Source organism: Prunus avium, chromosome 1 (assembly GCF_965620075.1).
Source record: "Prunus avium chromosome 1, drPruAviu1.hap1.1, whole genome shotgun sequence".
In the NCBI taxonomy this organism is placed as follows: Eukaryota; Viridiplantae; Streptophyta; class Magnoliopsida; order Rosales; family Rosaceae; genus Prunus; species Prunus avium.
Genome location: NC_142284.1, coordinates 55,919,359 through 55,942,581, shown reverse-complemented (window position 1 = coordinate 55,942,581; position 23,223 = coordinate 55,919,359). Strand labels below are relative to the sequence as shown.

Here is a 23,223-nt window from a genome sequence, read left to right as displayed (position 1 = left end):
ATGTCATTCAGCTATTGAAATCTCCACTAAGATAACAACTCTGATGCTATAAAATTTTAAAATCCGTACCTTTTCCATGTAAACAAACAAAAAAATTGCAAAATCAGAAACATACGTAAATTGGACGCCATGGTTAGCCATGGATAGAGGACTCCAACTCCTCACTACGAACGTCTAGGGCACAGAGCAAGCCCGTTCTAGGTTTCGAGCAGTGTTCGAAAAATCGGCCTAGGCACTAGGCGGGAGGACATCGACGCCAGGGAGTTAGGCGGCCACTAGGCGGTGCCTAGGCAGCCTGGGAGGATCTAGGCGGCGCCTAGGCGTCCTGGAAGGATCTAGCGGCGCCTAGAAGGCCTGGGCGGATCTAGGCGGCCTGGGCGGGTCGTGTCCATAGTTATAATCAACTTAGGCATCCATAGTTTTCCAAAAATTTACAAGCAGCAAAACAGAGAAAAGACGAGAATCATGGACCAATCCTTCGATCTGAACAACTCTGAGAGGGGAAGCAACCTCTTCTGTCGCTGCCACCTGAAGAAAGGATCTTGCCACCGTTGTACAATCAACAAAACAAAACCAAATTTTCACAAAGAAGAAAAACAAAAGCATTCAAATTTACAGATAAAAATACAGATAGAGAATTGTACGAACGGGTTGCCATGTTGTAATTTCACGGAGAGAGCAAAAGAAGAGAAGAGAGACAGAGCAAAAGTATAAGATGGGAAGCTTTGTCTCTCTCGGGCGCGGAGGAACCTCTGTGTATAGTGAATGTGAAGATGATTGCTAAACCCTAGTTGTCGAAGGACTGGAAAATTGGGCCTAAATGAAGGGCCACGCAAAGTCCAAACTGCTTTCGGAAACCAAAAGAAAAAGGGAAACAAAAAGAAAAGGAAACAAATATTTGTATTTATTTGCACGGTGTTGTAAAGAATAAAGTAGTGGAGCCAACTTACTATTTGTTTGAAGACTTTGGTGCATGAGCTCACTGCACACTCACAAATCCTAACTTGCATATAGACTAGTTTGGAATTGCTGTCACTTTTTTAAAAAGTTGCTTCTGCTGTGTTTTGAAAATAATTAACTGTAAAGTAAAACACATTAGGAAAAGAGAATATAAAAAATATCATTTTCTTACTCTTATATTCAAAATACAATCCTATTTTCTTACTCTTATATTCAAAATGCAAGTGGCACTATCTCACAAGGCCCCCGAAAATGTTTTACTTGTATATTATATATATTAATATTATAATTATTTTATATATATTTCAGCATGTAGCAAATTGACACAAGCGTGTGTTTGGCTGATTTGGTTTCAGTCCCATTTCTTTATAAAACATTTATTTTTAAATAATAAAAAAACCATCTAAACCCTCGCGCTTTCTCCTTCAATCAACACCAAAAGGAAAAAAAAATAGTTAATCATCATCATTCATCAATCTCTCTTTGGCTCTTTTGTTCAATCATTTGACAATTTTTGTTTTTATTTCAAATTCAGGAATTTAAACACCAAAAGATAAACATCTTAATTCCTAAATTCATAACAACCACTCAAAATTTGTGCCATTGTTGATGATGAATTTTAGTTATAAAAGAAATTGTTTTATGACATTAAGTTATGAAAAATTATTTTTTTACTATATTTGTATTAGATTATGTGAGGGTCTCAGTTTAAGGTTCGCACAGAACCCTCAAAATCTCAGAACCAACCCTCCATGAAACATCAAAGATTCATAATATTCCTTCATAAGTTGACCTGTAAATTATCCCAAAAAAACACTAGAGTTAACTAAAAACTAAAGGAATCCCAAAAAAAAAAAAAAAAAAAAACCCCAAGGGAAAGCCCCTTGGAAACTTCCAACAAGCACGTGTTTTATCATCATGTATCAACGAGTGCCACGCAGCCATGAAGGATATCTTTTCAAATCTCTTGGGAGTTGAATGAATTACAACTTTCATAAGATATTATTTTCCAACATTAGTTCGTAGTTTCTCCATCCACCTCATTTTTTTAATACTGTTATATCATACAATGTTATCAATTCATTTATATCATAATAAAATTATCAGATAATGCGATGTTATCAATTCATTTATATTATAATAAAATCATGATACGATGTTACATTACGATAAAACCACTATCATGTTAGTTTACTAGTCCGGTGGCCCACCCCAATCGTTAGTTTACATTGTCAATTTTGGTCTTCCAAATAATGGAGTAACGTTTCGTGTTTAGATCTAGGACAGGATGTGTACATTATTTAATGAGTTAAAGCGTCGGTGGTTGGATTTTCACGAAGCTTACTATTATTTTCTCTTTCGAAAGCGACTATTTAACCGCACTATATATTGAGACCATAGTCTTTCTCCATACTCCTTTGGGGCCCAACTATAAAAATATTAAATATAAAAGAAACAATAAAAAAATCTACTTGGACAACGTGAGAAATAACAACACAACACGTGTCGTTATCCAGTAAATTCCAACACTCTTCCTTTTTCAGAGACACCGCACCATTTCATTACCATAATTGCATGATCAGGCTTCGATAAAAAGAAGCGTCTTCATTCCCAAATATACATGTACTTGGATTTTTACTACCAAATCTAAGGGCTTGGCACTGTTTCCTCTGAACAGGTACAAACTGGCGCATACCCAATTTCTCTTTAGCTTTTGTTTTGGCTGGAAAACTCAAGGATTTACTTTACTGTGTTATCTTAGAAGTTAGAACTATGTACGCGTGCTCAGAATTTGGCTGCAATTTGGTGGTTCCGGTGGAAAATATAATTTTTTTTAAGAATTAGTGCTCTGTTTTGTGATTTTGATTGTTGGATTTTCCAGTTTCTTTGGTTATGAAGTTTTAGGAGCTGGATTATATGTAATTTCCTTTTCAATTATTCGAGTTTTGAAATTCCTGATGTTTAATTTTTGCTGGGTTTTTGAGTAGCTTGTTGGTGAGCTGTTAAAAATTGAATTTTGCTATAAATATTGTTGATCATTTTTTGTGGAGATGAAAGTGAAGTTTATGATCTGTTTGTTGAGGAGAGAGAAGGTAATCTTTGGGAAGAGGGGTGTCAGTGATTTTTGGATTTAATGTGTTTGGATAATACTATGAATAGGCCATGAAAGGCAGCAACAATTTAGCTCAAAATAGTCAAGAACGTGAGGGATTCCTTTCATTAGCTTTGTGTGTGTGTGTATGTGTGTGTGTTTGTTAATTTAGCATTTGCATTTTTTTTTTTTTGGGGTCAAATTTAGCATTTGCATTGATGAACTGAAAGTAGAATGAATAATTTTGCAGTACTTGGACTAAAGCAAAAAATGGTGTCAATTTTTTCAGTTTGGCTGGTCCAAATGGTGTCAATTTTTCAGTTTGGCTGGTCCAAGTCGGCTGCTGTGTGTGTGGTCAAATTAGCTTTGGCATTGATGAACTGAAAGTAGAATGAATAGTTATGCAGCCCTGGGGCTAAATTCAAATGTGGGGTTGTTTTTTAGTTTGACTGGTTCCAAGTCTGGGACTAACAAGTTTCATGATGTCTCTCAGATTTTCTTAACTTTCTGGTTTCTCAATGGGGGGTATTTTGAGTTTGGTTGGTCCCAGATCTCGGACAAACGAGTACCATGAAGTCTCTCCAAATGATACCTGTAAGAGGCAAAGATTGTCATCATGTACTTTCGAGGAGAGCCAAAGATTAATTCCCAATCTTCCTGATGAGATATCAATCCAAATTATTGCTAGACTTCCTAGAATTTGCTACTTTGATATCAGGCTGGTTTCACGGAAGTGGAAGGAAACTGTTATGAGCTCTGAACTATTTAAATTGCGAAAAGAACTTGGTAGAACTGAAGAATGGCTATACATGTTGACTAAAATTGAAGAGGATAAACTTTTCTGGCATGCTTTTGACCCCCTGTCAAAAAAGTGGCTGAGGCTACCTCAGATGCCCAATGTAGTTTATGAAGAAGAATCTAGTAAGGGTTTGTCTTGGTTTTGGATGTTGAATATGGTGGGCCCAACCATCAAAATTGCTGATACTATTAGAGGCTGGCTAGGGAGAAAGAATTCATTTGATCAAATGCCATTTTGTGGTTGTGCCATTGGTGCTGTTGATGGATGCCTCTATGTTCTAGGTGGATTTTATAGATCTACGACCATGAGGTGCGTCTGGAGATTTGATCCAATTCAGAACGCATGGAATGAAGTGAGAGCCATGTCCGCAAGTAGGGCCTATTGTAAGACAGGCATTCTGAATAACAAGCTCTATGTTGTTGGAGGGGTTAGTCGGGGACGAGGTGGATTGATCCCTCTTCAGTCTGCCGAAGTTTTTGAGCCCTCCACTGGTACATGGTCCCAAGTACCAAGCATGCCATTCTCAAGAGCTCAAGCCTTGCCCACTGCCTTTTTGACTGACATGCTAAGGCCAATTGCCACTGGGTTGACTTCATACATGGGAAGGTTATGTGTATCCCAGAGTCTGTACTCATGGCCCTTTTTTGTTGATGTTGGGGGAGAAATTTATGATCCTGAGACAAATTCATGGGATGATATGCCAATTGGCATGGGAGAGGGTTGGCCTGCTCGGCAGGCGGGTACAAAGTTGAGCGTTGTGGTTGATGGTGAATTGTATGCATTTGATCCGTCGAGTTCTTTGGATAGTGGTAAGATCAAGGTGTACGATCAAGAAGAAGATGCTTGGAAAGTTGTTATAGGAAAAGTCCCTATTCATGACTTTGCTGGTTCCGAATCTCCATATTTACTTGCTGGTTTTCATGGAAAGCTTCATGTCATCACAAAAGATGTAAATCATGAAATCACAGTTCTGCGGGCTGACCTGTGCAGTAATTTGGGCCCTTTGTCACCAAGCTCACCTTCTCTCTTACCTGGCTTCTCACATGATCATTCTGACTCAGTGGCAGAATCAGATGCAGTTGTGTGGAAGGCCATTGGCACTAGGGATTTTGGGTCGGTTGAATTGGTCGGTTGTCAAGTCATTGACATTTAGCTTAAGGCTGAGAATCCATGTTATTCAATGGGCTCTTTGAATCTATATGAGTGAGCTGTATGGCGCGGAGATTGATTTCATAGTTTAGAAGGAGCTCAGCACCTGGGAAACAGTTCTGGTAGGCTATAGTATATATGTGTAAGCAATTCTAAGAATAATGTAGCTTCAGGATTTCATTATCTTATTTTGATGTCCACTGGCTCGATCATATATCTCGGTTGAAAGTAAAGTTAATGTATCATGTAAGTGTGATTAAACGTAGTTGTATTGTAAACGTATAATTTGTAAAAATGAAAATCAAATAGACAATTGCTGCTTCTGAGCATATTTTCTATTTGTGATTTCTCTGTCTACCACTTCAGTACAAGTAATATGCAACTATATTTGCGAAATTAAAATTGAGTTTCTTCTGTCGAAAGAATATGGGTTTTCAAGAGGATATAATTGGTTTAATTTCAACAGGGGAACAGTGACTGGTTAAATAAAAATGAGAAAAAGAGAAGAAAGGGTTTTTGGGGGCAGCAAACCATGTGAGCAGATCATTTTCAACCTGTACCTGTGACTATAATGCAGAAATTGAATATGGAAACAGATATTTTGAGCAGACATCAGCTTCCAATAAATTCACAGGGAATTGCTTTGTGATTAAAGCCAACGTACAAGTTGTCTGGTTGACATTTAATTTGTGAGGGTGACAATACTGATTCTGCACAATATCATAAAATTGGGAGGTTGTGAAATTCAAGAGTCCGGACTCCATTGCTGAGCACTACTTCTTGTTCTTATAATGCTCGATATCCGTACTACCTTCTTTTTTCTTATCTCACTCCTCATCGTCATATTTGTGCATGTCTTACCCCTCATAGGAGGAATGAGATAGACACAAGACTGCATTGCAGCCGTCACACACAAAAGTTATTCCCTCAGTATTTCACCACATGAAGAATGAGATAGGCACGATTGTAAGTGTAACATGAAAGTTATTTCCTTGAGCATTACACCTTTTGTGGTGCTAGCGCTAACTGCAATCAAATCATTTAGATATGAACATTTTCCTACTAGCAATATAGCCTAGGATGAGAAGATTCTAAGCAAATCCTAAACAGAAAAAGTAGTTATAGATTGTATTAAACTTGCTAATCTGATCCCTCCCTCCTTTTAAATTTGTGGCTGCAACAAATTTCAAAGAAATATCTATTGAGCACGGTATGGAATATGGATTAGATTTACGACTTCTTCATGTGGAATTAGTCATACTAACTATCAATTTCAAGTCCTAATCTTTTGTTACCTTCATTTTGAATGCTTCAAAATGGTAGCTGCCCTAGAAAACTTTTCTTCTTCTTTTTATTTTCTCCCGTTTTTTGGGTGGTGGATGTTTTTGTTTGTTACAAATTAATCCCGGTGGTTGCCTTCCATGACTTTGATTCGATCGGTACAGTAGTGTGACTAATTCAAAAACAACATGACAAAAAAGTTGTAGCAAAATTAAATTAGATGCTTCCATTAACCAAGTCATATCTTGAAAATTCTATGCTTATTTATTTTCTTCAAAAGCATGCATGATTCTAATTCCCCATTATCAAAAATTTCCATCATCTTTTTTATTATTATATATAATTAAAAGTGGAGGCAGATTTATCTACATCAAATTAATGAATTGAGGAATCATAGTTTCTTAAAACGTGTTTAGAAAAGATGGTGCCATGCCAAGTTGCCAACCCATAGAGTTAATTATGTTTTAAAACAGACTTAGTCACACACTAACATCCAATCCAACCAGACAAACCAAGCTTAGCAGGAGCAAGTGGCCTGCTTTTGTACCACCACCGCCACCACCACCTTCAACTTACAATTAAATATACAGCTAATAAAAGGACATTAAAGGGAAAAAATAAAAACAATAACAGGATTAATAAAAGAGATATTTATACCCATTCTTAGCACTAATTATATAAATAAACCCTACACCATTTAATTTTTATAAACAAATACAAAAAAAAACCCAAAAAATGATAGCTGATCCTATTGAATTTAATTTTGATTATTAAATTACTTTGATGCCCTATTGAGTGTTTTGGATTTTTTATGAGGTTTTGGATTTGGGATTGTTTTAAGAAATTAATGACAATTTTGTAATTTATAAGAAGTTAAAAGCCTTTTTGTTATGTTGTAAATGAGATTTGGATGTATTTCTAAAGTCCATTTCATATAGGGGGTTTATATATATATATATATTATTTGGGCCCCTATATTGAATATAATAGTGAATCTCACTTAATAAAATTCCAAACTTGACATGCAGGCATTATATTTCTCATTAATCTAAGAAATTCTTAAACTTTCTGTTATTTTATTTCTTATTAATCTAAGTATGCATAGCAATTCTTAAACTTTCTAATGGCTAAGGAGATGAATCTACACTTTTGGGTGTATCTAGCCAGGAAAAAAATATTGGTGGAAAGGCGAATGCATTATTTTCTTAGGTATCATCCTTATCATTCAATATGTTAATAATAAATCTAAAGTTGAACATCTTAATTAATTTATGGTTATAATATTGGAAAATGTTCTAAATTCGAATCAGGTCGTTAACGAAAAGAAGTTTAAAAAATCTTAAGATCTGATTATTTTGAAGTTTTTTGTTTCTTTCAAAAGAGTACTTTGTTAGTTTAACTTCATAATTACATATTTTTCCAAAAAAAAACTTCATAATTACATAATTCTTACATCATTATTAGCCATCATATATAGACGCAAAGGGTACAAATATTGTCACTATCTATTTCTTATATCTTTTCTTCTAGGTCATGACAACTATTATCTGCCAAAAGCCAAAGATAAGTCATAAAAATGTCTTTGTAGTTTCGTTAATATGATTATAGGCCATGGGCAATTATGTAATCACATTCTATACGGCTGGAAATTTCTGTTAATTCAGGTGAAAAATCTCACTCAGATCGTTTTGGGTACACTTTTTCTATTTTCTTAATTTCTACATCAAGCAATAAAAAGGAGCTGTCCTCTTCTCTCCTTGGATTGTCTTCTTCTCTCTTTGGATTGATTTTATAGATTTATAATCAGTCACTGTTTTTGGGTTTCCATAACAAGACTTTGGATCTTTTTCAGTGTAAACTCCAAGTTCAATACAAACCTTTTGGATAGAGCTTGATTCTTTCATGGGTATCCGAGCTCTTTGCTCTTCTGGGTTCTAAGTTTGAATCTTTACCAGATTTCATCTGGGTTTTATTTGGTTTTCTCTGTTGTGGAACTCAATCTGATTTTTGGAGAGTGTTATGCGAATTTGAGGTGGGTTTTTGCTGGAAGGTTCATCAATGGCAGCAGGTCAAGATTTGATTGAGCTCAAATTCAGGCTATCTGATGGCACCGACATAGGTCCACACAAGTATAGCCCATCTACCACTGTACAATCACTTAAAGAGAAAATACTTGCACAATGGCCTAAAGGTTTTATTTCTTTTCAGCTTACTACTGTTAAAGTTCTGTTTTTTTTTTCTTTTGTCATATTGTTGCAAAACTCATATATGTTATTGAGGTTCTTTTGCTTTTTATATGATTGGGTTGGCTTCTTGAGAGCTTTTTGCATCAAGCTTTCTCATTAAGCTTATCACAGCTTTAGGTGGTGTTGTGTACTTTGAATCTTCTTAGACCATTTTAGCAATTTTGATTGGAAACAATGTATTGGACACTGTACGAATTGAAGTGTAAAATATATGGGTTAAGTATTGAAAATTCTGTTAGTAAATTTTTCGTTGCTCTTATCATTATCATTATCTGTAGTACCTTGTCTAAGTAAGTTGAGGCTCCCACTCTGTCCTTCATTGTAGATATAGTCTGAATATGCCGAAAATGAATTATGACACAGTTTTGAGTCGTTCTCGAGAAGTGTATGCTCAAGTTAGTCACACATTTAGGAATAATGTTATCAATGTAATTGTTTATGGTACTGCATTAGAACCCTTGTTTCATATGTGTTGCTGATGTTAGCACCAATCAAAACAGAATATTGAAAGAGGACAAAGCCTATATTTTGACGAAAATAATGATGCTTAGTTTGCTCCATGATCACACCATTGTGCTTTGGTTTGAAATTGACTTATGTTTTCTCATGCTATGCAATATCTATTTGATAGAGAAAGAAAATGGTCCAAGGACAATAAATGATTTGAAGCTTATTAATGCGGGAAAGATACTGGAAAACAACAGGACCCTAGCTGATTCCAGACTTCCAGTCGGTGAACTACCAGGAGGTCTCATCACTATGCATGTGGTTGTGCGTCCTCCTATTGCAGACAAAAAGAATGGTAATTATGTTTCTATTTTCTAGACATATGTTGCATATATCTTATAGAACAACATGCTCCTTGGCGAATTCGTTGTTTTTATTAGTCTCTACCCCGAGGTATTTAACATCTTTGGCTCTTTTGATGAACCTTTGCCCCTGAATTCCCAATATATTTTAGTTAAGAGGCATGGTTCTTATGCATCAATCTCTTATGATTCCATCTCCTTCTGAGCAATAAGCAGCAAGGTCTTCTTGCTTCTGATTGCCTCACCATATCTTGACCCTCAGCACGCATGCTAAAAATCTGGATTCAGTGTTGAGCCAAAATTAATCTTCAATGCTAGTTCTCAGAAGTACAACTTTTAATAACATTGCAATATAACAGGGAGCTGAAAGCATTAGATCAAGTCTTTTGTAATAGCTCCATCCTGTAAAGCATAAGAGGCTCTTATTTATTTTTTTCTATATTTGTATATTTATTTTGTATGCTTGTTCCTTATCTGAATTTCTGGCCCTTTCTCTCCCTTGAAATTGGCTTTGTATATAGTCCATTCTTAAGTTTTCCCTGTGTCCTATATCATTCTTTCGTTAGAAGCTTTGACTTTCAAAGAAAACTATATTGTCCCTTCTTTTCAATCATTATTAGGAGATGACATTATGGAACTTGAAATTCCGGGTAGCAAAAAAACTATGAAAGTCACAATATGAGACACTTTCACATTTACGTTTTATAATGCTTATGTTAAGGTTATGTTACCCAAACAGAGGAAAGCAGTTTCAGACACAAGGAACTAATGGTTGCATTTTCCACAGATAAATTGCTGAATGATTCTCCAGAGAAGCCTCGATGTTCATGTTCAATATTGTAGCTTCTCTTAACAAGCTTGAGAAAGCGTCCTCAGTCTGTTAGTGTCATTCTGTGTGTCTTCATTTGTTGCTGACGATGAGATGTTGTTAACAATCTAAGTTCTCTTTCACAAGTGGCAGCAAGAAGTTCATGGATCCATTAGCCAGACTTTTGTTACTTTGAATCTTGTTGTCTCCCTCCGTTTGTAAAACAGCTTATAGTTCCTTGTTGCATATGATTTGTTAATGAGAAAAGGACCACATTGTTGCGTTGGGAGCCTCTGATTTATTTTCATGAATGAATACAAGTGTAAAAGAAAAAACATCAAACGACCTTAATTAATTTGATTGATTTGCGAGTTTATTGTAAGCAGAATTTCTCTTTCTTTATTATTATTATTATTTAAATCGGTAGAAGAATACGTGTATATTATTACTGTATATTTTCTTGGTCTGCATATTATTGCAAGCGCCCAATTACACCAGAGGCCTTTTAAACCATAAAATGATGAAACCACTGTTGAGCACAGGGCTTGGACAAACCTTTCCAACACCCAAGCACCAGGAGGACAAGATGAAATTGCCAAATTCCACCTAACTGAATTGGAAGTTAGAAGGGATGTATGGAAAGAAGTTATTTTTTTTTTCCTTGAGGATATTAAATATAAATTACAAAAAAGAATTTGATTTACTATACAGCAGAACAGCTTACAACAATTCACCCCCACCCACCTCAACCCCCAAAAAAGGGTCAATTATGTACTTGTGAAACTATTGACGAGAGAGTTTATATACACTGCTGCTGCTTAGCTTTTGATACCGCATTCCAGCATTGTAAAGTTTCACCACCAACAGCTAAGTGGCTCATGCATAATTCACCTTGGACATACATGATGACATGAGGCAGCATGGCAGTTGGACCATCAATTTCTTAACCTGGTAAATGGCTATTTCTTCATCTTCAAGCACAAGATAGGATGGCTCGGTGACTATTATGAAGGGTCCAGAAATGGGGATGTTGAGGAGCGATTTAAGTATAGGGCTTTCTTTGACGCTCGAACATTCTTGAGAGTCATCATTAGCTTTTGTCTCTCTCCTTCAACCTCTGCAAATTGAAGGCTTAACTGAGAGTAACGATCATGCATCTCTTTCAGTTCTGTTTCCACAGTAGCATATCTTCCCTTAAGGTCCAGCATGTCTTTAATTAGCTCATTGATGTCTCTAAAGCTGTGAAACACTGCTTCCTCATCACTGTGTTGTTTCACGAAAGAACTGGAACACAGGAGGATTTCAAGTTAATTGTTAACCTCATAAGAAATTGGTTTGTTCTGCTAATTTTTAAAGTGAACCACCAGTTTCCCCTAAAAGTAACACATTTTAAAATTACCGCAGCCAAGTTTCAGGAGGAGAGATAAAAAGAGACAATATGTTGTCTTCTCTCAAGAATGCCCACATAATGCCAGTTTGAAAGGATCAGTCAGAGTTGTATAAGATGTACCTCTGAAACTGGAAAGTTGATTTCTTCTTTGCCTGCAATGCTTCAGCAAGTTCAACTTCCAACGCAAGCACCCTCTCTAGTGCATTGCCACTGCAAGAAAATTCGTTGAATAAGGGAAATATACTTCCCAATTCTTCATTTACCTAATCAAAAAGCCAAATATGATGTCAGTTCAAGGACACGCTTATATTGTAAGGTGTAAGCATCATAAAGTTATTTACCTTATTTAATTGCATCAGCTCTCTTTCTACACCAGAAAAATTTGGGTCAAAATGATGATCATCTAGGGGAAGAAGCAAATTTTCATGTTTCATCCTTTCCAACTGCAAGAAGATAACACGGGTTAGAAAAGATCTGTTATGAAAAAAAAAAGTTTATGTCAGGACCTAGATTCTGTAACTGATGATGATGATAACTTTTAATCCATAGTCCCTGCTCCCCAACCATAGATAATGATACCAAAGAATCTGCTCACTTGTCTTCATATGAAATACGTACCTCCTTATTTAAGTTGTCCATGCTAGACTTTAAGCTTTGGGCCTTAAAATGCTCATTGGCAAGAACCAAATGCTTCATGTCACTATTAAGAACATCCTTTTGTTTTGAAGGTACAACACTAGGGATACCATTTACACCTCTGGATACAAGATCATCCTGTCCAATGATGCACATTGATTGTCAGAAAAATGAAATAAAGTAAACCTTTTCTTTGACAATTGTGAACAATCCTATTCCTCTGCTAAAGGAGATAGGATGAACTTTCAAGTTTTGAAAATACAAGCTACGAAAGATAACGCATTCACCACCACTTGTGTGGTCATACTCCATAGATCAAACTTATATTATTTTTGATTGACTTATTATAGGATTTCTTCTGCACTTAGATTTCAGCAGTTTTTCATGGAAAAGTTGACAACATTAATGGTGAGTTTAAACCCCAGTAACTGGTAGTACCAACCATATATATTAGCCACTGTCTACTGCTTTGAGTTTCACTCTAGTGGTGGTACTTCCCAGGAAACTTGTTTAATGTGATAGCAGGGGGGTCAGTATTGCGTAAGCAAAGGCTAGCACTATGAAATAGATATGCTAATAAGTTTGGTAATATTTGGAGCAGCAACTCACTAAGGTACTGTCAAGTTGTCAACTAGTATTAGTAGGAACTATACCCTTTAGGAGCACCGTCAAACTCTCTATGATGGAAAAAAGCAGAAAAGTATAGCAAACTAAAAGCACCTTTTTAGCTGAGAGCAGTGTGAAAAGGGAATTCTTGTTCACTTTTCCAGAATCTTAATGGAGAAGAGTGAAATATCCAGAACGTGTATAAGCTAACATAAGCATGCTGATGCTACATAGATGCACAAATTAGAGTATCAATGGAGTAACTTTCTCTATATAGAGATTAAAACAGTTAAGTACCTGCTCAGAGTGTATATTGATGAGTCCGTTTGATTGGTCTACTTCATCAATGGAATTCAAGCATTCAGGATCAGCTGCTTCACAATTCGCTAAATCTAGCTCAGAAAACTTAGCTAATGGGTCCTCTCTTACTATGCTGCTTTGCACGCCAGATGTCAATTTCTTATGGCGAACTTTTTCAACAACCAGATCATCAGATATGTAATCTGCTTTGTGTAAACTGCCATTGCCTTCCCTCTGATTATTTATAGAAGCTGAAGAACTCTCAAGCAAATCCTTCGTTGAGGTGAGTTCTAAAGCAATTTTAGCCATTTCCTCATTGCACTTTTGCAAAGACGCTTCAAGTTGTTGTTTTTCTTCCTTACAGCACTCAAGGCTTATTAATGAGCATTCCTTTTCAGCCTTCATCAGGTCATAGGCTTTCATTATTTCACGCTTTTCAGAAAGCGCTGAATGTAGGTCAGACTCCAATTCCAAGATCCTCATTCCTAGCTCTTCATTTCTCTTTACATGAGTAGCTTCAGATCTCTTCCTGTTCTCAACTTCGTTGATTGCATCTTGTAATTTCATGAGCATCTCCTCACTATGCTTCTTGCACATAGCAAGCTGTTGTTTCAGTTCTTGCAGCTTGGTTTCATACTGCTCTTTGATGAATGCAATTCTTAAGGACTCTTGCATAGCAACTGGCGGCCCTTCTGGTTCTCTTTTATCATGTGCATGGAGACCCTCAGCATAAGCCTTGTCTTTAAGCTCCTTAAAATGGATGGACAAGTTCTTAAACTCTTCTGTCTTCAAAACCTGTTCAGCAAGCCTCTGTGTAAGCTCGCTACATTTATTGCGCAACATTATCAATTCATCTTTATATCCTTCCAGCAAGGTTATCTGAGCGCACTGTTCATCCAACTTGGCTTTGAGTACTAAAACTTTGACTTCTAGTGCTTCCTTGGAGAATATCAGGTTATCAATCTCTTCTTCAGAAGTCATCAAAGTATACTCCAGCCTTTCAATCTCAAGAGCAGACTGACTGTTATCCACGTGGACAACACCCTCCCCATTTTCTGCTCTTTTCTTGTATTCCTCAAGTTCAGTCCTCATGGCACTGTTTGTATCAAGAAGTATCCTATTTTGAGCACTGGAGGCTTCCAACTCAGATTTAAGGGAACTGAGACTTGCCATCAATTTGGTGTTCTCTTCAAGGTAATGCCTTTCGCTAGCAAGACATTTATTAAGCATATTCTCTACATTGAGGTGATCGTTACGAAGCTTGGAAACATGGCTATCTGAAAACTGAAGTTTCTGACCAAGCTCTTCGATCATGGCCCTATATTGAGTCTTTGCAAAAGTGAGTCCAACATCAGCAGCTATTGAAAATTCATGCATTTCAGATAACTGAGCTTCCAAAGCTGATATGGAAGAGCATTCTTCACGAACATCTTTCAGACATTCCTCAGAATCCAACAGGAGACGGAGAACTCTGGATTTCTCAAGCTCTAGGTCTGATACCAATTGTTTGAGGTGGACCAGCTCAGCCTTCTGGTGATCAAAATCTAGTAACTGGTTGTTCTTCTCGTTCAATTGGTAAGTGAGATCTGTAATTGTACCCTCTAACTTATCTGTGAGATTTCTCTCAATTTGCAACTCGTCATGCAAAGAGAACAAACTTCCTTGCAAACTATTAAGCTTCAGAACAAGCTTGGAAGATTCTTCAGTTTTATCATGTAAGGACACCATCAAAGCTTCTTTCTCCTCTGACAATGCTGCTATGGTCAGGTTACACCTTCCTAGTTCTTCAATCCTGGTCTCAAATTGAGTTTTTGTGAAAGTGAGTCCAACATCAGCAGCTATTGAAAACTCATGCATTTCAGACAATTGAGCTTCCAGAGCAGATATGAAGGAACATTCTTGACGGGCATCTTTTAGACATTCCTCAGAGTCAAACAAGAGACGGGAAACTCTTGATTTCTCTAGTTCTAGATCGGATACCAATTGTTTAAGATGGACAAGCTCAGCCTTTTGCTGATCAAAACCAAGCAGCTGGCAATGCTTGTCGTTCAATTGGGAAGTGAGATCTGTAATTGCACTCTCTAACTTATCTCTGAGATTTCTCTCAATTTGCAACTCATCATGCAAAGAGAGCAAACTTCCTTGTAAATATTTAAGCTCCAGAGCAAGCTTGGAAGATTCTTCAGTTTTATCCTGTAAGGACATCATCAAAGCTTCTTTTTCCTCTGACAATGCTGCTATGGTCAGGTTACACCTTCCTATTTCTTCAATCCTGGTCTCATATTGAGTTTTTGTGAAAGTAAGTCCAACATCAGCAGCTATTGAAAATTCATGCATTTCAGACAATTGAGCTTCCAAAGCAGATATGGAAGAACATTCTTCACGGACATCTTTTAGACATTCTTCAGAGTCCAACAAGAGACCGGAAACTCTTGATTTCTCTAGTTCTAGATCAGATAACAATTGTTTGAGATAGACAACCTCAGCCTTCTGCCCATCAAAACCTACCAACTGGCAATGCTTCTCGTTCAACTGGGAAGTGAGATCTGTAATTGTACTCTCTAACTTATCTCTGAGATTTCTATCAGTTTGCAAATCATCATGCAAGGAGAGCAAACTTCCTTGCAAACTATTAAGCTCCTGAGCAAGCTTGGAAGATTCTTCAGTTTTGTCCTGTAAGGAAATCATCAAAGCTTCTTTTTCCTCTGACATTGCTGCCATGGATAGGTTACACCTTCTCAGTTCTTCGGTTACCTTCTCAAACTCCATAATTTGACCAGCAAGGTCCTGGTTTTTAGAAGTAAGTTGCTGCAGCTCCATTTCTAACTGATTAAGATCAGAAAAAAGTTCTCTGTGCTGTTGTGCATAATTCTCTTCGGCTACTGAACTAATCTCCGGTCTGTTTGCAAGGGCCTCAACTTGTAACTGGAGCTTTCGCACCAGGGCGTTTGAAAGTTCTAGTTTATCCATTATACCTCGTAGATCATGTTCAAATTGCCGTTTTATGATCAGATTATCAGATTCTGCTGCGCTTAAAGACTCCTGAGCTATATCTCTTTCTTGTGCTATGTCTTTCTTCTCCTCCATAAGCTGGGCAATCTTTCCATATGCATTGTGCTGAAGCTCTTCTATTTGCAACACTACACCTGTTAAATCTTTGGATTCCAAGTCCTGACTGACACATCCAATGCAGAGATCCATGCCTTTATACTTTTGGTCATAAGATGCCAACAGATTCCATAACTTACCCTGTAGAAAGTCCACAATATTCTGCAGATTCTCCTTCACATAAGTCAGCTCATCAAAGTCAGTTCTGACATATTTCAACTCTTCCTGCAAAGATGAAAGTCTATTTTGAAGAGTGTCATTTTCTAGGGTTTCCTCTGTCAATAAATTTTCCAGCTGTAATTTTTCAGTAGTGCAGGCTTTGTATTTGCTCTCATAAGTTTCATATTCTTTTATCATATTTTTCCATTCAGCAATCTTCTGGATAAGAAGATCATTTTCACTAGTGGCGTTTTGTAAATCTGCTTCCAAAACCTGGTTCCTCAGAGCCAAGTCATTGCAGTTCGAATTGCAAGTATCCTTGTACTCATTCAGGAAGCGAATCTCATCCAGTGCAGTCTGCAGCCTCCGTATCAATAACTCATTGGACTCAGTTGAAAGCTCCAGCTGTTGTGAAAGGTCATGCACTTTCTCTTTAGTCAATCCAAAGTCAGCACTTGCTTCAACCAAAGTAACCTGTAAAGTCTTTGAGAAGACATCCAAATACACATTCACCAGATGCACTTCATAAAGTTCTTCTTCAACCTTTTGGTAAAGCCCCTTCTGAACGAGGAGAGATTTTCTCAAATCCTCTGATAATATATTCCCATCTAAATGCTGTTTGTGTATCCCAGAGCACTGATTCTGACACTGCAAGTGTTCTGCAGAATGAGATTCCTCTGAATCCAACTTCTGATTTTGCAGGGTTTCTTCACACGCAGGTAAGCTTGGAAGCAAAGAATCTGCAAAAGCCTGTTTAATGAGGTTCTCATTATTCTCATACATGGACTGAACCTGAAAAGAAAGCAATTCAAGGTCCTTCTGTAACTGGTTCACAGCAATGGAGTAATTCATGCGTGCCCTTTTAAGTGCTGCTTCTGCTGTAGTAGCCCTTCTTTCAAGCTCCTTGTTCAGAGAATCGAAATCGCGCTTTTCTTTGGAAAATATTGCTCTCTCATTGTTCATGTCTTGCTGGATTCTCTCCATCTCAGCTTTAGCGGATGAAATTGTGTACAGGCAAGTAGAATGCTCATTTCTGAGATTCTGCAATTCTCCCATCATCTGTCTCTGGTTTTCCTCAAGTTCCTGAATGAGAGCTTCATAGTAGCACTCCATCTGGTCTGCTTTCTTTGCAAGGCTTTCTCGTTCAGCTTTCAACTCATTCACCTCTCTTAAAAGCTCAAAGACTTCTCCTTTCATTGCATTGGCAGCATCTACAGAATCAAAGTCTTGCGACACTGGGCCAGGTATGCTTAGACAATGAAGCGCACCTTCTGGTTGATAAAAATCTGCATCAAACCTGGTTCCTATTACTAATTGCTCACGTTTATGTAAACTCATTTCATCGGCCTGCTTTACGCTTGTCAAGTTCAGCCCTGAACTTGCCTGTCCAGTTTCTTGTTTGAGAACTTGCAGAACACCAAGCAATCCCTCAAAATCCGAATGAAAGGACGCGAAGTCCCTTTCATGTATTCCAAAGCATGCCTTTCTCTGAAGCTCTCTTATTTTATCATCCATATCTGAAAGCCCTTTAAACCACCTGAGCTGTAACTCATGAAAAAGGTAATCCTGGCCTATCTCAATAGTTTCTCTGCTTAATTTGGAACTTTTTTGCTCCTCAAGATCTTCTTTCAACTTTGAACATTCTGATCTCAGTATGGATACTTCTTTTGCTAATCGTTCTCCAGAAGCAATTTCAGCATCAAGTTGAACGGAAAATTTTTGTGCTTCAATGCCTATTTCATCAGCATGACTCTGTAGAGTGCTCACCTCCTGCTTAAGCTCAAGAATAGATGATTCAGCCGCTTCCAAGCTTCCTCTAAGTCTACTATTTTCCTCATAAGAATTTGGCAGGCCAGCATCTGCAGAAAAGTCAGAACCCCAGCCATGAGCCCACTCATTGGTCCCCTGTGCCAAGAACTGCTGATCAGAGGGGTCTCCTTTCTCTTGTCCAGGACTTTGACTTAGGGAAAATCCACCTAAATCACCAGAGGTAGTACTCTTAAGACTATCAATCTCATGGGTGCTGGACGTATCATGTTTCTCAGCATATAAACTTTCTGAAGTATTGGAAGAACCATCAAATCCAACAGTTGAATCTGCATACTCTTCATTCAGCCCAACCTCCTCTTCAAGGGGAGAGAGTTCTTTAAATTTAACTCTCGCATTCATCTGTAAAAAGAAGAAAATTTTTATTGGAAACATATATTATGACAACAGATCAGAACGCCTATCACTAAGATAATAACTCCATCCGGTAAAAGAACTCATATAATGGAAAGTTTTTAACTTTGCACAACAAAACACAACATTACAAGTACAAGAAAACGCAAGGGTTATCACTCTCAGAATTTGTGAGAGACGTCAAGTTTCTCAGTAACTGACTCATGGAAATTGTTCAAAGGGGATGGATATACCCATAAACTCTGCAAAAGCAGGCCTATCTTTCTCATCAGATACAGAAGTATACTATATTTCAAAGTGAATTAGAATCCCTTGCTTCATCTTTATGTCTTTAAAATCATAGCAGCAACAGTGAACCTAATTTCATCTTTGATAGCACAAACGTGTTCTGAGAAAGGTGTTTGTTTTGTCTGAATCTATATTTATCTTCCATACATGCCAGACACGCCTCAGAGGATTACTAGTTTTAATTTAGATCATGTCATAAAAAGACATGCGACCAGCATATACCAGACAAAAGAGATAGAGATAGATCATCGATGTGCTATCAATAAGAAAAACTTAACTGAAATAATATTTATCGTACGGGCACATCCCCTATTGTATTGTGTGCTCTGGAGTTTCGGGATGTTCCATTTAGCAATATTTATCTTGATTTGTCTGAAATGTTGTATTGAGTGTGGTTTTCCTTGTATTATGTTTTTAGTTGTTATTGCCTAGGTGGACTGCTTGTCCATCTACTATTGTATGTTTTGCTCCTTTTCCCAATAAACTTTTATTTCGTATTTAAACAAAACAAATAAAAGAGTGAAATAATAAAATAGAAATGGTTTATGCAAAGATGGAAAAAATTCTGAAATATTTGTTTCAAGGAGCTTATGTTTTTCAAAAAGTTCAATAGAAATATAAATTCAGAATCCAAGACAGTGAACCATCATATACTCTATGGAACGAACAGAGACAGAAGAAAAAGACTGACCTTATCCATCTGATCATTCACTGTATCTTCAGAAGATGATATTCTTCTAGCTGTGGATACATCGTTTCTGTTCTGGTCAGAGGTTGTTCGTAGGCCACTCTCTCTGAGCTCCCTCTGCTGCTCAAACTCTCTGAAAGGAAAAGTACAGATTAACTACTGAAATTAGATAGAGCAAGAGATTAACATGTTTTAATGCTTACCTGAAGCCAGTTTTAGAAGTTAGCAGCTGTACAGTAACCTGATGTGGATTAAGACAAAAAACAATTGTCAAACAGAAGTAAATTAACCAGCATTGAAGAACAACTAACAGTGTTTACTGGAAGTTAAAAAAGAAGAAAACTAGCTTTCCTAGGAACATTTTGTCTAAAATAATTTGAACTTCAGAGATTCTCACATGTAAAACAGTTCCAGAATCACACCCGTGGAGAGGCAGTGCAACAGAAGAAGGCTTTGACGCATCAGCATAATCAGCAAGGTTGATATTAGCCTCACCCAGGACACTAGACCGTGAAGAACCCTGATGTCAGTTAGATTTAGGCCAAAAACAAAGTTAAACTCAGTTTAAACAAGATAATGGCTGCAGTCTGCAGTCAGCTGCTCTGATGGTGATTAGGGACTAGAGAAAAGTTAGTTCATGAATCAACCGAATTTTAAATCAGAAACATTATTTTTAATGAATAAGACTTCTGAAGGAATACTACCATGGTTACCACGAGTTTGTAAAGCTTCTCATCATATTGTTTTGTTTTAATGTCTTGTAGAAGTCTTGTAGTTTCATAGATAGGATCTCCCCATTTGCAGGTCCCATTCCTCACATTTGCCTTGGTTGTTTTTGCAGTTGCCTTTCCGGAATCAGCAGGTATAAAAGATATAAACAACTTATCCCATCCGGTTTGTGGAACCTGGACCATGCAGAGAGAAACATTGTATTCAGTCGTAGCATAGATTGTAGCTGCTACATATAACACCATGTTGTCCAATCATGCTATAGAAAAAAATGCATAATTAGAAGGAGTTCAGGTGCACCAAGCATCTACAATGGGCTCCCTAAACCACCTCCTTAGACAAAATTTAGAGATGAACTGAAAAAACACAACTCCAACCATGCTCCCTATCCACCACCTAATATAGGGAGACCTCTAGGAGCTCCTAAATGTGAGGAGAGAGAAAAGACTCCTAGTGGCTCCCCATAATTAAATGTTGCTTTACTTTAATAATATTTTAAAACTTTTATTAATGTTGACTATTTTTGTTATTATTTTATAAAGAGAGAGAGCATTTATGCCCAATTAGAAAAGAATTAAAACATTTATGACTCCTATCCCATGGAGTATGGTTGGAGTTGAAATTTATAGAGAGCTCCTAAAATAGTTTTGTAGTGTTTTTAGCTAAAGTTTAACAAAAAGACAGGGAGCAAGATTGTAGATGCTCTAAGCCATTAGCCATAAGAAACTAGAATTAAATAACACGTCAACTAATGGGAGCTAGGGCCACATTACTTACAATAAGTTTACAGTCCATTTTAGATTATCTTACACATCATATGACACAATAGAATACCAGATTCAGGCAATTACCAGGAAAATGTTAGTAGTGATATGGAAGCAGCAAACATAAAAGTCACAAGACAAAGCCTATTTTCCACAAACTGGTGAATCTAAATTGGCAGCTTAGAAGATTTATTCAACACTGATTTTTGCATCAACAACAGTTACAGGCCAGAAGTTTATGCACGGGTTTAATAAGAAGTGAATACAAATGGAAATGTATTAAAATTATCAACAGAAAACAAAACAAAAAATATTGATCCTCTGAAAAGCCAATTGAGGAATCTAAAAAACAAATTTACAATAAAATTAACAAGATAGAATTTCAGCAGTAAATTCTAAGAAGTTACAACTTACATGTGTAGCATGGAATTGTAGCCTGAAAACCACTTTTACTTTTGTCTTCTCAAGCTTCCACTTAGTGATCCTTGACATTACTGGATGGTCTATCTATAGTCAACTGTGTAACATCAAGGTTCCAAATCCATTCTCCTGCACCATTGTAAATCAATTAAGAGTGATTGCATTATTTCCACAACAAATGGAATGAAATTTGAGACTGCTCATGCAAATTAGAAGTTACATCTCTTGGATGATAAACAATATGCCAGAAAAGCAAAGACATATTTTAGTCCTCACAAATGCTTATGGACCATGTAGGAAAAACAAGAAGTTAGAGAGAGTGATCCCCTTTCCCCCTTCCAAAATGAAATGGCTATATAAACAAGTTGGTTCAAAATGCAGATACAAGTCAGATGGATCAGACCACGCTGCACTACGAAATACTCTAAGTGCGTCCATGTAGAAAAACATGACATTATTTTGAACATTAACTTAAAATTCAAAGTGAAACTAAAACCAACACTCATACAAGCCTAACATTACTATTTGGTCTGATCAGATTTAGCTACATCCATCTATATAATCCAAGATTTTCTTTTCCAATCAGTTTTCTCCGTAATTCTCAGCAGCCAAACAGAAGGTAATGTAAGAAAGTTAAAAGGGAACCAGTTTGGGAAGATAAGTAAATCTAAATTGGAGCACAAACCTTGTAGGACTAGGCACAGACTTGCCCGAAAGGGAAAACCCAGAAACAAATTTAAAATCCCAGTTGAAGATACGCCGGATCCAAGCTCGGGAAAAAAGCAGAGGATTCAGATGCCAGCTCCTGCAAACCGACAAAAGCAAGACCCAGAAGAAGAAGAACCTCAGAAAACAAACGCAAGGCCGCTGCTGCTACACTGAACCCAACGACTGACAAAATAGCCAATACGACTGTGTTAGAGACAAATCCAACTTCCCAGACCGGAAATGCCTAGCCAAATGTGGAAACTTCAAAAACCCAAATCACTGTTTGTCTAGAACAAATCGTCAAAAACCCATTATTTGGAATAACAAATAAATACCACACGCAGCAAACAACAGTCCAATGTCCCAAAATTCAAACCCAATTATCAAAACGCCAAAAGAATCCAATGGCACCACACAGCTTCACAAATACAAAGGCTACAAATGCTGTGCTGGTGTGAAGGGAATAGGGGCAGCAGTAAAACTAGTAAAGTTGACACCTTGACGCTCAAAATTCAAAACCCATAAATAAAATATAAATTATATAATGTGTATAGTTATAAAAAAAAAATTAGACTTTGTTGTCTAATATTATAATGGCAATGAGGATGATGCAGTGCGGGTAGGTACCTAGCTGTGGATCTGTAGGTGCTTAAGGTGGAAGGAACAGCAAGCAATCTTGGGTAAGAAGGTTCTAAGAGACTCAGAGAGAGAGAGAGAGAGAGAGAGAGAGAGAGAGTGCTACTGTTTGTCTCTGTGAATGTGCGGTTATGGGTGGGTGGCGTAAATAAGCAGTAAATGGAAGGTTTAAGAGCATTAATAAGGTAAGATAGAGCTGGGTTTTCAGCTCAAATATCAACTTCAGATTCTGGAAACCCGCCAAAGCCTGCATTTGTCTGTGTCTCTTAAATCTTTTTTATTTTTGTATTTATTATTTATTTTGTCTTGTACTTTTTTCTTATAATGGGTGTCTGCGTGGTGATGTCTATTTGTCTGTGACTCTGGGTTTTGCCTTTCACTTCTCCTTGGAGTGGTTGGAACTTTACTGCAATACCCCTCCCTTGTTTTTTTTTATCACTTTGGCTCTCTAATTTGGCCCTTAATG

The 23,223-nt window shown here is 37.1% G+C and overlaps 3 protein-coding genes across 6 annotated transcripts; 2 read left to right on the top strand and 1 right to left on the bottom strand.

The window, feature by feature from the left end:
* The first annotated feature begins 2,486 nt into the window (after nt 1-2,486).
* LOC110753500 (Galactose oxidase/kelch repeat superfamily protein) lies at nt 2,487-5,338 on the top strand. Of its 3 annotated transcripts, none has more exons than XM_021954406.2 (2): nt 2,487-2,638; nt 3,546-5,338. In XM_021954406.2, exon 2 carries the CDS (start codon nt 3,571-3,573, stop codon nt 5,002-5,004), a length of 1,434 nt encoding a protein of 477 aa, XP_021810098.1. In that variant the 5' UTR covers nt 2,487-2,638; nt 3,546-3,570; the 3' UTR covers nt 5,005-5,338. The 3 variants fall into 3 exon arrangements, with proteins under 3 accessions (XP_021810098.1, XP_088103399.1, XP_088103400.1); XM_088247273.1 differs by having other exon boundaries at nt 2,502-2,638; nt 3,342-5,338; XM_088247274.1 differs by having other exon boundaries at nt 2,533-2,638; nt 3,374-5,338.
* A 2,631-nt stretch (nt 5,339-7,969) lies between these two features.
* MUB6 (membrane-anchored ubiquitin-fold protein 6 precursor) lies at nt 7,970-10,526 on the top strand. The gene is made up of 3 exons (XM_021953847.2): nt 7,970-8,472; nt 9,159-9,329; nt 10,124-10,526. Exons 1-3 carry the CDS (start codon nt 8,340-8,342, stop codon nt 10,177-10,179), a joined length of 360 nt encoding a protein of 119 aa, XP_021809539.1. The 5' UTR covers nt 7,970-8,339; the 3' UTR covers nt 10,180-10,526.
* A 250-nt stretch (nt 10,527-10,776) lies between these two features.
* Nucleotides 10,777-23,007, bottom strand: LOC110753165 (sporulation-specific protein). Of its 2 annotated transcripts, XM_021953991.2 has the most exons (12): nt 22,749-23,007; nt 22,099-22,304; nt 21,408-21,542; nt 20,205-20,405; nt 19,898-20,020; nt 19,704-19,741; nt 19,504-19,633; nt 13,074-18,512; nt 12,153-12,308; nt 11,876-11,977; nt 11,655-11,797; nt 10,777-11,428 (listed from the first exon to the last, which is right to left on the bottom strand). In XM_021953991.2, the coding sequence occupies exons 3-12, from the start codon at nt 21,483-21,485 to the stop codon at nt 11,149-11,151; spliced, it is 6,690 nt and encodes a 2,229-aa protein (XP_021809683.1). In that variant the 5' UTR covers nt 21,486-21,542; nt 22,099-22,304; nt 22,749-23,007; the 3' UTR covers nt 10,777-11,148. The 2 variants fall into 2 exon arrangements, with proteins under 2 accessions (XP_021809683.1, XP_021809691.1); XM_021953999.2 differs by lacking the exon at nt 22,749-23,007 and having other exon boundaries at nt 22,099-22,674.
* Nucleotides 23,008-23,223: the final 216 nt, after the last annotated feature.